Source organism: Polypterus senegalus, chromosome 13, assembly GCF_016835505.1.
Source record: "Polypterus senegalus isolate Bchr_013 chromosome 13, ASM1683550v1, whole genome shotgun sequence".
NCBI lineage: Eukaryota > Metazoa > Chordata > Cladistia > Polypteriformes > Polypteridae > Polypterus > Polypterus senegalus.
The window spans coordinates 73,690,630-73,705,229 of record NC_053166.1 but is presented as its reverse complement, the minus strand read 5'-3'; the positions used below and the strand labels follow the sequence as shown (position 1 = coordinate 73,705,229).

The 14,600-nt window shown below is 37.2% G+C and overlaps 1 protein-coding gene across 3 annotated transcripts in view; it reads right to left on the bottom strand.

The window, feature by feature from the left end:
- otud5a (OTU deubiquitinase 5a) overlaps positions 1-14,600 on the bottom strand; it is a 182,488-nt gene that overhangs the window by 135,848 nt on the left and 32,040 nt on the right. For 2 of the 3 annotated variants that reach the window (XM_039776079.1, XM_039776077.1), the window contains exon 2: positions 3,587-3,680. In XM_039776079.1, coding sequence (XP_039632013.1) covers positions 3,587-3,680 — 94 coding nt within the window. The remainder of the gene's footprint in view (positions 1-3,586; positions 3,681-14,600) is intronic. The other variant, XM_039776078.1, reaches the window with a different exon arrangement.

The window sequence follows — 14,600 nt, the reverse complement described above, 5'->3', positions numbered from 1 at the left end:
ACCTTTTTTTCTGGTAGTCAAAAATGTGCTACCTGACACAGCCATGTACAGAGTTCAGCCGTAACCTTTGCTTTTTTCTCCCCCGCTTATTTTTCATTCTGTCATGGTACAGCAAGCTGCAAAGTGGTTTGATGGAGTCATTGGGGATGTCAAACTACATGACTAATACGCATACTGCAACTGCTCAACTCACAAAAATTATGTGAATTAAGTCTGCAATTTAAAATTGGTGGAAAATTGGACAGCATTATGAAGCAAGATGCATCACCAATGTCATTTTATCAATTCAAAATGAGGCGATTGAACCCTCTTAGAACTGGCATAACTGACAGCACCAAACTGTTTTCTATTAGCTATTTACACGAGATAAGATGCTTGCTGAAGAAATGATGATAGATTGAATTTCTTCATTTGCATTAAAAACAATCAATTTCCAGGTGACAGGCAGAGCACTACTCAAAATTTAGCAAGGGAAGAAAAAGGATTTTAAATTTGTAAGTTTTAGACAGATAAAAAAAATGGAATTTTGAAACTGAATGCAGTTGTAAAAATGTACAAAATCTTTTTCTCTCACACTGCTAATCCATTAGTTTGCAAATAAACAAATCAAACTAATGGATGATACCAGTAACTTCAGATTTATTTTCTCTTTATACCAGACAGAAGCAGTTATCTCGCTAGCCATACAAACTTTACTATGCACACTTTACATTGGCATGAGTAAGTCACTTTCGGTGCTCAATTTAGGGCCAACCAAAGGACCACTCTTGAAATAAATGTTAATTTTTACTGTACTTTAATGATGTACAAATTCCTAAGTGTCACCTTTCGCGGAACCCAATATTCATTCTAATGAGTATACTGTATTTGATAGCTTAGCACATACATGAGAATTACAACAAGCAGAACATTCCATCTTTGTTTCTTACCATAAACAAACATACATGTAGACCTATTACAGATGTTTATTATTCAAAAAGTTGAAACTGCAGCAGTAAGTGACAATGAAAAGACTTTCTCATAAATTAACTGATAACAGCAAACTCCTGTTTCATTCAACAGCTGTCTCAGAGGAGACATAAAATACAAGAAAAACAGAGGTTGTGCACCAACAACAAAAAAGTCACATTTGACCTTCAAAGCATGGCTAAACCATAATTGCAATTAATTTTCTAGTGTAACTGGGTAACATTTGTCAATCAAACCTTACACAATTCAAATCATAATCAGAAATACACGGATATTAAAAGTCAGGTCACAGCTTGTTACGGAATAAAGTCTGAAAATAATTACTAATTGGTTATCAAAGCAAACGTAAAGTTTCACATTTGTCTGTGGATTCAGATAGGACTATGATTCTCAAAATACAAACTATGTGAGGCCTGAAATATTGCACCCAAAGCTATTTTTCTTTGTTGCTCTCTGTTTAACTGGTGTATTAGCTTTAATTGAATATAAAGTGAACAAAAATTGATGTAAATGAATAATACAATAATTCAATAAATGCAATTTGTGGGTGTCTTCTTTAAAATCAAAAATAGATAGTTAAAATAGCAATAAAATAGTGTTTGAAGAACTACTTGTGCGAATCAACATAGAAAGGCTATAAACTTAAAAACGTATAGAAAAGTTTATTCAGAAATTCTGTGTATCAACTTTTATGATGAATTTATTAATTGATAATCTTGATTTAGATATCCTCTTAAAAAAAACAATTTCAGGTTTTTAAGTACACACTACAGCATAAATAGTTGCATGATACATGGTGAGCCAAAAAGAAGTACCACATTTCAAATATTTATTCTACAAAAACACTACAAGATAAAATACATTTCATTACGGCACAAGAAAGGGTACACAAAATAGATTTTTTTCACTGTTTTAAAAAGGTCGTTAAGTTGGTGGCCATCATTGGTGATACACTCTTCAAGACTCATTCTGCCATTTCAAGGTAAATAGCAGGGATTTTTTGGCGAATAGTGTCCTTGAGGGCATCAAGGTTTTGAAGTCAATATGTGCATACCTTCGACTTGAGATAGCCCCACAAAAAGAAATCGCACGGAGTGACATCAGGTGAACATGATGGCCATCCGACATTGCCATGCAGGGAGATCAGCTTCCCTGGAAACATCTTCTACAGAACTTGAGCTGTTGCTCCATCCTGTTTAAACCAGGAATCCACCACATCCATTTCTTCAGGTTGGGCCTGCAACAAGTTCAATGTAATGTTCTGAAGTGACAGTGACCGTTGCTTCCTGCTCCTCAAAAAAGTAATGGCCTACCTACAATGCCAAAATCTACAACGTCACACCAAACTGTAACACATTGTGCAGGGGTCTCTGATGAAGTTTATGAGGGTTGGTTTTAACCCAATAGCGAAAGTTTTGCTTATTTATGCAACCATTCAAATGGAAATGTGTCACGTCACTGCACAGGATGATGGCATCTCGAACAGTTTGCAGAATGTTCACGCACAACTCTCTACGGCTCTCCCAGTGAGTTCCTGCACTACCACCATTTTGTATGGATGGAAATTAAGGTCCTTATGCAGAATCCTCCTCAAAGACGTGTTGGAAATGCCCAAAGCAGAAGCATGTTTGTGCATTGAATGTCTAGACTGGAAAACTGATGTCCTTACAGCTCAGATTTTTTTTTAGGCGTTCGTATAGTCCGAGGACGGCCTGGAGATTTTCAGTTCAATGTTGTACCCATATGTCTAAATTTAGCCACCCACTGAAGAATTATTTTCTGATTGGGGATGTCACCGTCATGAGGAATGTTAAAGCGCATTCGGAAGGCGCGTTACGTAGTGATGATGGATTCGTTGTTTTAGAAGAACGCTTTGATAGCGAAAGCACTCTGTGTAGTAGACCAAGGCATGTAGCGGACTGAAAACTACAAGGGATTGCATATGAAAGGACCCCCACCCCAATTCACTCTGTTGACTCTAACTCACACAATGACCTTCAGAAATGTGGTACTTCATTTTGGCTCACCCTGTATAATAAGCATTTAATTGCATAAAACAAAAGCAGATGTAAGCCTACTCTGTTTAACAGACTCTTTTGAGAGACTATACTTTTTTCTTTCTGTAAACATGCTTTAGACTTAGAAAATAATTACAAACTCACACATAAATGCACAGATGCTTAAAAATATTTTCCCACAGCATACCAATAGCTATCTCTCCTATTAACACAATTTAATCCATATTGTGGAGGTGCTTAAAGCAAAAGAAAAAAAGTGTTTTTTTCCATGATTATGTATGCACTTGTACAAGAAAAATCTAGAAAATTCAAGAAATGAAAACCATTTGCAAACTATATTAGATTGTGTAATGAATACAGAAACTAAACTGGCATAAGTTTGCATATCATATGTATGTATATCAGAAACAGATAGCTCATCATATGCTCCCAACCAGTTATACTGCTGAACTCTAGAATAAAACTATTAACATTGAAATGAAAACATAAGCAAGTTCACAAAAAGAGCCCATGTTTACACTCTGCTGGGCAATGCTGCCATCTAGTGCCTCACCATACTGTAAACACAATACTGAAGATAACTGAAATGCAAAACATACCAACTGCTCTGAAAAGGCAAGCTCCATCTTCTTTCATTTTTTTAATGACAAATCCCTTCTTTTCTCCCAAAGCTTTCTCGAACCAGTGCTCCTGCTATAAGAAAGAGAAACTGATTAAAATAAAGATAGCTCTTTTCTAAAAAGAAAAATGGGTTCTACTTTTGTTTATTGGCAACATAACTGGAAATTCCATACCTTTATCTTTCTTTTACAGATTACATGAGACAAAGCTGCATAGATATAGTTCACACAATTATATGATCACCTGCAATTCTTACATAACACTATACTTTTCCCATATATTTAACCTTCCTTCTCTTTAAAAACAAGGGCAATCAAAAAGTCGTTTACTTTTCTCCATACCCATAAAAACAGGAAAGCATCAAATTTATAAAAATATCAGAGGCTTTACAAATTAATGCATAAGAAAAGTGCCAAAAATCATAAACCACTGATGTGGTCACCTCTTTCTCCTTGCCACATGTATGAGTCCTGTTATTTCAACTTGACAGATCACTGTCAGCAAACTGATTTTATATTAAATATATTTTATAAGGAAATAATGGCCATTTAGTCTTTCAACTTCATGCAGTCCGAAGCACTTTAGAACTGATTGGAATGTAAACAATATGTGCAAGTTATGCAGACTACCCAAGTGTTTATGTATTGTTTGTGCAACATCATTATAAATCAAAATTATTATACAGGTCTTCTTCAACATATGACAATGTTCCCAATAATATTCAGTTTATTAACTGGACAGCTTAAAAAGTAAAAAGCTCAGTTAAAATTCCTCACTAGTGAAACTGCTTTAACAGAAAAGGCAGCTCATAAAAAAGCAAATACACCATAGAGATACTCTGAAATTTACTTTAATGCAGGAACAATTATTGAAAATTGCTTTATACAATTAAATCAAAGCGCAGTATTAGAAGATTTACTTAGCAATGTATTCCTGTGATGGCTGGGATTGGCTCCAGCAGACACCCGTGACCCTGTGTTCGGATTCAATGGGTTGGAAAATGGATGGATGGATGAATTCCTTGTAAAGAGAACTGTGAACTTCCATCCAGTTTGCAGCCCATAGGGATTAACTGCCTGCCCTGGTAGGAGTGGTTGCAAGTAGTAATAATAAACTCTAGTGGACAGGAGTATCGCCATAAATGTTAAAAGTAAAATACTGTGGTCATTTGGGTTGTAAAGTTTATATTTAATACCTTGCAAATACCTTGCCACCTGTGACAAAACACAACAGTAATATTAAAACAAATTTAAGCATTGAACAGTACTATTCTGCCATAATTAATGACATACACTAAGTATGATAACTGCCAAGAGTGAACACAGAATTGCCTTGTCCTTTTTCAAAGTTTTACTGATTATTTAATAATTTGACACCACCAATAAATGATAAATACAGCACACTTTTGTATTTGATCTTGCAAAATATTTATTTTCTGACAAATATTTATTTTAAAAACAATCCCTTGGACTTCAACCTTTTTGTTTAAGAAATGTGACTTTATAAAGCACATTGTTTAGATTTTTAACAAAACAGGTTGCTATTTGTTGCACTCTGGCCACATAAATAAATATAAATATGCTTCATGGGTCTAAAGTTTGCTTATTAAACAACTGTGCAAAACCTGAACCTATTACTGTGGACAAAAATGCGACTTGAGCTATGAGGCAGCAGTACTAACCAAAGTACCACTGTGCTCTGAACAACAAAAGACACAAACAGAATGATAACTACTAGGAAAACAACACAGTACATGGCCACATACTAGCAATGAATACTATACAGTTAGGTCCATAAATATTTGGAAAGAGACAACTTTTTTCTAATTTTGGTTCTGTACATTACCACAATGAATTTTAAATGAAACAACTCAGATGCAGTTGAAGTGCAGACTTTCAGCTTCAATTCAGTGGGTTGAACAAAAAGATTGCATAAAAATGTGAGGCAACTAAAGCATTTTTTTTAACACAATCCCTTTATTTCAGGGGCTCAAAAGTAATTGGACAAATTAAATAACTGGAAATAAAATGTTAATTTCTAATACTTAGTTGAAAACCCTTTGCTGGCAATGACAGCCTGAAGTCTTCAACTCATGGACATCACCAGATGCTGGGTCTCCTCCTTTTTAATGCTCTGCCAGGCCTTGACTGCAGCGGCTTTCAGTTGCTGTTTGTTTGTGGGCCTTTCTGTCTGAAGTTTAGTCTTCAACAAGTGAAATGCATGCTCAGTTGGGTTAAGATCAGGTGACTGACTTGGCCATTCAAGAATTTTCCACTTCTTTGCTTTAATAAACTCCTGGGTTGTTTTGGCTGTACGTTTTGGGTCATTGTCCATCTGTATCATGAAACGCCACCCAATCAATTTGACTGCATTTAGCTGGATTTGAGCAGACAATATGTCTCTGAACACCTCAGAATTCATTTGGCTGCTTCTGTCCTGTGTCACATCTATAATAATAAAAGGCAAAGCCCTCACTCACTTACTCACTACTAATTCTCCAACTTCCCATGTAGGTAGAAAGCTGAAATTTGGCAGCCTTATTCCTTACAGCATACTTACAAAAGTTAAGCAGGTTTCATTTCGAAATTCTACACGTAGCGGTCATAACGGTCGACAACGTCCGCCATGTTGAACTTTCTTATTTATGGCCCCATCTTCACGAAATTTGGTAGGCGGATTCCCTGCGCTAACCGAAACCGCTGTACTTACTTACTTTGATGGTATGACGCCACTGTCGGCCGCCATATTGAACTTTTCAACGTCACCAATTTTCAAACTTCCCGTGTAGGTAGAAGGCTGACCCCATCTTCACGAAATTTGGTAGGTGGCTTCCCTGCGCTAACCAAAACCGATGTACATACTTATTTCGGTGGTATAATGCCACTGTCGGCCGACATATTGAATTTTCCAAACGTCACTAATTCTCCAATTTCCCATGTAGGTAGAAGGCTGAAATTTGGCAGGCCCATTCCTTACAACTTACTTACAAAAGTTTAGCAGGTTTAATTTCGAAATTCTACGCGTAATGGTCAAAACAGTCAACAACGTCCGCCATGTTGAACTTTCTTATTTACGGCCCCATCTTTTCGAAATTTGGTAGGCGGATTCCCTGAGCTAACCAAAACCAATGTACATACTTATTTCGTTGGTATGATGCCACTGTCGGCCGCCATATTGAACTTTTCAACAGTCTTTGCTACTTATGGGCCCATCTTCAAGAAATTTGGTACACGGGTTCCCAACGCTAACTGAATCCTACTTACATACATATATACGTCCATAGCCTGCAGCTCGGTCGCTGTGTGAGGCATAGTTGGGTCCCCCATCCCAACGCCTCTCACGTTGTTGGCTGCCTGCCTATATAAGACCATCCGTCACTCCGGTCTCTACATTCTCTTCCTTGCTTCGCCACGGGATTCACATCTCCCTACTGATAACTACAGCCTTTTTGTTTAATCCACAGCTTCTCCGCTGTTTTATTGTTGGTTTATTACAATTATAGTTATTGTGTAGGTATTTTACACTAACTTTACATTGCTCAGGTTCCCATTTCCTTTATCATTCCAACCCCCATTACCGTGTCTATTGACATGATCATATTGCACGGCCATATCAGGCTCACTCTTGATATCCAGAGGAACATTGTGTCTTATGTATTGAATGACTGGGACAGGTTCAAGGTATGGACTGATGACGGTACAGGAGATAATTATACTACACAGGTGCGCTATAAGAGTGAAATGCTTAAGCCCTTCACCTATGCTTCTGCATGTGAGTTGATGGCTGCCACTGAATTGTTCAGTTGTTGCTTTCACGTGTACTGAAATGGCCAAATATTTTACACCTTTCGACAACCGCCAATGCCTCTTAAACATCTTAGATTCACAGGTGACGATTTCAGTAGTGGACACTTTGATGTTTATAAATGTTTAAACTATCAAAAGCTGGATATGATTTTATCGATGAAACCGGTTGTGTGCTTACAACGCTTGACAGATGCCAAATGTCACTTCAACACAACAAATCCTGCAAATACTGTCGTAATTGAAACAAACCATGAAACTCAAACTGATTATGACAGCAGCAATCCAAGCTGTGAGATTTGAGACAAGATTACTGTTCACATGACCAACTGTACGTTACATCCTTAAGAGTAAGCTCAGCGCACAGCTTGGTCATGTTACAACCGGAGGGCCGAACTGACAACATGGTATACAAAGAGATCCTTAACAAATAATTATTGGCATATTTTCCCTCAGTTTTAAAAGGTTTAATTTTCTTTTTAATAAAAATTTTAATGCAGTACTTCGCCGCTGCGAAGCGCGGGTATTTTGCTAGTCATCAATAAACATTAGTGTCCCAGCCATGCACACCTAAGCCATCACACTGCCTCCAACATGTTTTACAGATGATGTGGTATGCTTTGGATAATGAGCTGTTCCACGCCTTCTCCATACTTTTTTCTTGCCATCATTCTGGTAGAGGTTGTTCTTGGTTTATCTGTCCAAAGAATGTTTTTCCAGAACTGTGCTGGCTTTTTAGATGTTGTTTAGCAAAGTCCAATCTAACCTTTCTATTCTTGAGGCTTATGAGTGGCTTGCACCTTGCAGTGCACCCACTGTATTTACTTTCATGCAGTCTTCTCTTTATGGTAGACTTGGATATCGATATGCCTACCCACTGGAGATGTTGTTCACTTGGTTGGCTGTTGTGAAGGGGTTTCTCTTCACCATGGAAATGATTCTGCGATCATCCACCACTGTTGTCTTCCTTGGACATCCAGGGGCCTCATGTATAAACGGTGCGTATGCACAGAAATGTTGCGTAAGGACTTTTCCACGTTCAAATCGCGATGTATAAAACCTACACTTGGCGTAAAGCCACGCACTTTTCCACGGTACCTCATACCTTGTCGTACACAAGTTCTCCGCTCGGTTTTGCAGACTGGCGGCACCCAGCGTCAAAGCAGTGCTACTGTTCCTGTGTGGTTACTCATTATTTTCCTGACACGGCTTTATAAATACACTGAAACTAACCGCATATTGTTTATTATTGTAATGCATCTGACTGTAATTAACTTGTAACAATATAATGGTCTAGGGAATAGCCATAGTATTCCAAATACCATAACTGCTTTAGCGTTATTACTCTCACTGCACCTTCTTCTTTCAGCTGCTCCCGTTAGGAGTTGCCACAGCGGGTCATCTTTTTCCATATTACTCTCACTGCAGCACTCGGAGTATTTATATCACTGTATCTGAGTGTGAATCACAGCAGCAGCTGTTCGGAAAGAGAATTATCGGTATACAGCATCAGGCACACGCTACCTCAGCCACAGCAAAACGTTTTAAAGCCTTTTCTGTACGGACCTCGTGGTTCAGAAACAGTTTCATCCCAAGAACTATAAACGCACTCAATCACTGCTCCTTGTAGAACTGTTTGTACTTATAAGTACAATTACCTCACTGTAAACTTGTACTACAGTTACAATATTGCACAACCTGAGCCACTTTATAAAGTGCATATTTACATATGATGACAATATCATTTTTAAGATGAAATGCAGAAAAATATGTTTATTATATTATACAGGTAAAACTTTAACCTTATTTAAATAATCTATATTCTTCACTGAGACTGGCGTGAAGGATAGAATAATTAAGCATGTACTACGAAGATATTTCAATGTTCCTTAAACTTTTTAAAGAATCAGTGCTCTAAGTTTACAGATGGCTTAACATCTATTACAGAGCTGATTGTGTGGCAATCGGTTACTTGGAGAAAGAAAAGCAAGAACTGCATGGGCGGCCACGCCAATACATATTGAATATAAAACAGAAAGAGAAAATAACGACACAGCTAAAAATGCAGCGGCAAATTTCGACAAAAGTTAAATGCTTGTGTCATGAGCACGAGGTGGCTAGTGTATGCAACGGACGTGGCCATCCGCCGTGCATAAGCTACCTCACTGACATTGGCGGGCGAAGGAGCCACCGATTCTTTTTCTGCCCAGTGCCACCACAAACCTAGAGCCGCCCCTGAGTACTGCTGCAATAAATAATTTCATCGATGTTCGTGCACAATCGCTGCGCTGTAAAATCCATGTTTAATAACGTGCTTTAACTCTTAATGATATCACATATACATCTCAGTATTTTAGTTATTCAGAGAGCTGTAATATCACGAATGTAATGGATTCTGTGTACAGTCGGAGGAAGAGAGCCGGTTTAAGAAGCAAGTAGTGATTCACACACATAGAGCACATAGAAGATCAAATACAAAACAAAGCATTTAACGTGCTACTTTAATTACGATGTGATTTGAGAAACTGGTTAATTAAACAATTTTAAGATTAAGTTTATGATTTTCTACTTTAATGAAAAAATAAACTACGTGATTAAAGTGGAAATTTCAAGATTGAAGTTGACATTTCGTGCTTTTTTTCCCCCACTGTGCCTTTTTTTTCTCTGTACCCTAAAAAGCTTTCATATGACACTTAGACGGTAGGCTACGACTCGCCTTTTCACGGCGACTGATATCTGAGCTTTCAAGTTTCTCCAACACGCTATGTCACTCGATCAACTTTCTTTTGTTGATTATACCATGGTTTAATTAAACAAATAGTATATTTTTCCTTTGCCTCCACTTGGTATTTGCTGAAATCGTTATATTTTCCCCCGTGCTTTTCCCCATTGTCTTTTCACAGAAGGCTGAGCTTAAGGGTGATTTATATTGATTTGCATATTCAAAGAGGCGTAATTCTGGGAGGAGTTGGGGCGTTACATAAAGCGCGTGCACGAGCATAAGTTTTCACGCTGATCGGGATTTATATAGCGGAAGAACGTGGAAGTTGGAGTACGCACAGATTCCTGCATCTGGATTTTTCTGTGCGTAAGCACATTTCGGCTTTTGTGCTTACGCCATGTTATAGTGCGAGTTCTACGCACGGTGTTATACATGAGGCCCCAGGTCTTTTTGCATTGCTGAGTTCACCAGTGCTTGCTTTCTTTCTCAGGATGTACCAAACTGTAGATTTTGCCACTCATAATATTGTAGCAATTTCTCGGATGGGTTTTTTCCTGTTTTCGCAGCTTAAGGATGGCTTCTTTCATTTCCATGGAGAGCTCCTTTGACCGCATGTTGTCTGTTCACAGCAAAATCTTCCACATGCAAGCACCACACCTCAAATCAACTCCAGGCCTTTTATCTGCTTAATTGATAATGACATAACGATGGACTTGCCCACACCTGCCCATGAAATAGCCTTTGAGTCAATTGTCCAATTACTTTTGAGCCCCTGAAATAAAGGGATTGTGTTAAAAAATGCTTTAGTTGCCTCACATTTTTATGCAATATTTTTGTTCAAACCACTGAATTAAAGCTGAAAGTCTGCACTTCAACTGCATCGGAGTTGTTTCATTTAAAATTCATTGTGGTAATGTACAGAACCAAAATTAGAAAATAGTTGTCTCTGTCCAAATATTTATGGACCTTACTGTATATATCATTGTGCTCACAGAGTCCCATCAACAGCAGTGGTGTGGGACTGCCTCATCCCATTTTTTGAAGTAGCGCAGCTGGCACCTCTTTCTTGTTTCCAATCTCTCTCTGCAGATATTTCATAATTTTCTCTTTCATCAAGAGCATATAAACACTTTAAAAGCAAAACATTGTGTTGTTATAATTATTTCACATGGTCTTTTGTGTTTTCTAATTCTGTGAAAGATGAGGGCTCCTTTAAAGTTTGTTTTGACTTGCCACCGTACTGCTAATTATGTAGGCATTTAGCACAATTAGCCATGTACTTTAATGACTAATGAGTTAGCACGTAGAGATCAGCGTTAGTTACTACTGCCACCATATAAATAACACTTATCCCTGTACAGTCACATTATTTGTAGTGTTCCGCACACCAACTGGCCACGCCATAAAGCATCTGTCATTCCCCGATATGCACTACATAACAAGGAGCACATATTTAATCACTAGACTCAACATACAATGAATCAAAGCAGAAAAAAAAGTACTTTAATAATCTCCTTATGGACAAATAATGTACCTTTCAAATGAAAATACTGCTTACCCCAAAAACACATGCAGTGTGCAAATCTGGCTGGAGTACAGATTGGGTAGTGTGTGCGTGCATGCTGAAGCTGATCAGTCAGTGCCACAAAATGTAAAGTAGAGCTTAAATTTTTATTAAATCGATGAAAAGTATTATATAGTACACAGTCTTAGTAGACGTCTAGTCTCAACAGTAAAAGGGGGCACATAAATATCAATACATCATCTAAATTTAACTCTGGGCGAGTTCTTATTAGCTCTTTTGTTTATAATAGTGGTGTCACCCAGTGGTTAGGATTACAATATTTTATAGGTAAAAAGTATGTGTTTAAAATTCTTGGGATTTCAAAAATGTATTTTGTTATAAGATCTATGTAGACCATTACTGTATTAACCTCAACTATTAAACTTTTACTTATAAGAATGTTTAGCACACTATTTAGTTTTCAAACATTGACAAAATATTCCAGTTAATTAAAGCAAGAAGAAAAAAAACTGCTATGCTGTAATTAGTGGGAAAAAACACACTTGCCTTCTTTACTTTTGGCCAGATAGCTCCCCTTCATCTCAGTTTAGATTCACACTTCACACGAAAATTAACTTTAATTAAAAAAAAATAGAATTAAAAAAAAAAAAATCACAGAAATATGTGAACATTGCTGTCAAATGAGTCAAGTAATTTTTACTGAGATTTGTTGCTTTTCTGCTTTCCCTTTAAATAAATTAGTTTACAAGTTCTAAATTCAGTCTACAATAATTTATCCCTTAAGCTCTTTTATCAGCTGAAGTTGGTAATAGTGACCCATTATGTTCTGTGCCAAAATACTTGATTTTAAAACAGCAGTGCTTGCAAACTGCATGTTTCCTATTACAGGAATACTCCACCCCCCGGGCCTACACTACGCGCCAGCCAGCCACTTCGCATCTCTCCGCTCGTGTATGTGGATTTCTCTTTCACCAAATAACAAATTTTTAATTCTTGTGGATATGCCTCCTAATTGGGAAGAAACACTACTTTTCCCTGATGGCAACACAAATTAGACAATCTGCAAGTGTCCAACTAAAAGTTTAAATCTGAACAATATTTGATCTCTTTTCACTGTTATGTTATTTCACCAATTAATAATTTCCGTTTGTTTGCGCTAATGCAATCTTTACTATTATTTTTTTGAGACTTTCAAATTTTAGTACTTTCATTATCTCTAACCTGCTCTGCATGTGCATCACGCCAAGGTTTTTGAATTCTTTACAACATTCTACTTTATCATCTACTCTTGTCTTTTATTTCTGGCCAATTGTCACATAACTCATATTGTATAATCCACATATCTGTTATCCATGTGTATGCTCAAAATGTGAAAAATGCAAGCATTTTTTGATATTATTAATATTTACTTCCCAAAAATTAAGCGTACAAAAGAGACAGGAAAGATGCTTTCCCATAATACTGTGCCTTTCAAATGAAGACATGATTCTTGAGCAATGAATAAAGGGGAGGTGATTCTGCAATACAAATGCTTGCCATGAGAATGATACAAAGCCCAATTCCGAGGCAGAGGCAATCCAGATTTCTTCTTTCACTGGTACAATTAAACCAGGGGTGAGCAACGTAGGTCCTGCAGGGCCACAGTGACTACAGGTTTTTGCTCCAAAACAATTTCTGAATGAGACATTAATTAATTGGTGATGAAGCACTTATTACTTAAACAAAATATTTCTGATTTATTTTAGTTGTTTCACTTAATAAGATTCCCCATCCTTAATTGCTTATTTCAGTCATACACAGCTGCTTTCACTGTTTAATTGATTATTACTAGCAATAACATGCACATAAAGGAACCAGCAGTATCACATCTAACTTGTTTCCATTCACAACTGTGTGCATTCCTTGTGAACAATATGGTTGAATTGACACTGAATATAAATATTGAAGGACTGAGAATTTACTCATTTACTCATTCATTTTAGGCTTTATCTATGGGATGATATCCTTAGAAAAGGAAAACATCTACAATACAACCCTGACATTGCAGAGTTAAAACACAAACAAGCCATGAAATTAAATATCTGATACAAGCAAGGACTGGTTTCTAATTAAGCAACTGGGCTGGAACAAAAACTTGCAGCCTCTGCTGCCCATCAGGACCAACACTACTCATGACTACATTAAACATATCACAGCATCTCAACTGAGATCAAAATCAAGTTTTAAGACCCAGCGGCCCACAAGTTTTTGTGTGGCAGACCAGCAACTACGGTTGCTTCAATCAGGTTTTTTCATGTTACTTGATTGGCGGATTCAGATATTTTTATTCTTCATCCCTTTAAAAAACTTTTTACACTGATCTCCTGCTATCCAGACAAATAGATGCCCTGTGTCTATATTAATGTTCATTTTTATAATTAGACTACAGACCTCAGGTGTTAACTGTTAATTTTTTCATTTACAAAATTAAATTCCATAGACTTCTTGTTCAGTGACCATAAAACACTAGAAACATTTTCCATAGAATACATTCAGGGATATTCATTTGAAAGAGGCCCCAAATATTCTGTTGTAAGTCCCGTTAGTATGAAGCAATCGGAACCAAAAAAATAAGCTATATACCTTGAAGTATGTGTGATCGATTGCATTACTTGCGATGCTGGAAGTAGTTTCCATTTTCTGCCAGACACCTTTGACGCTGCGCTCAATGTTCCTGAATGTATCAGCAAGCATCTCGGGGTATAGCAGCAATTTCATTTTGGATGTTTTCCTTCAAATCTTCCACAGTGCAAGGCTTGTTTCGATAGACTTTTCCTTTGAGCATACCCAAAAGGAAGAAGTCTGGTGGTGTCAGATTCGGCAACCATGGTGGCCAAAGCTCCTTTGAAATTACCCTGTTGCCTAAGAAGGACTTAATTTCTGCCACACTCCTTGTAGATGTG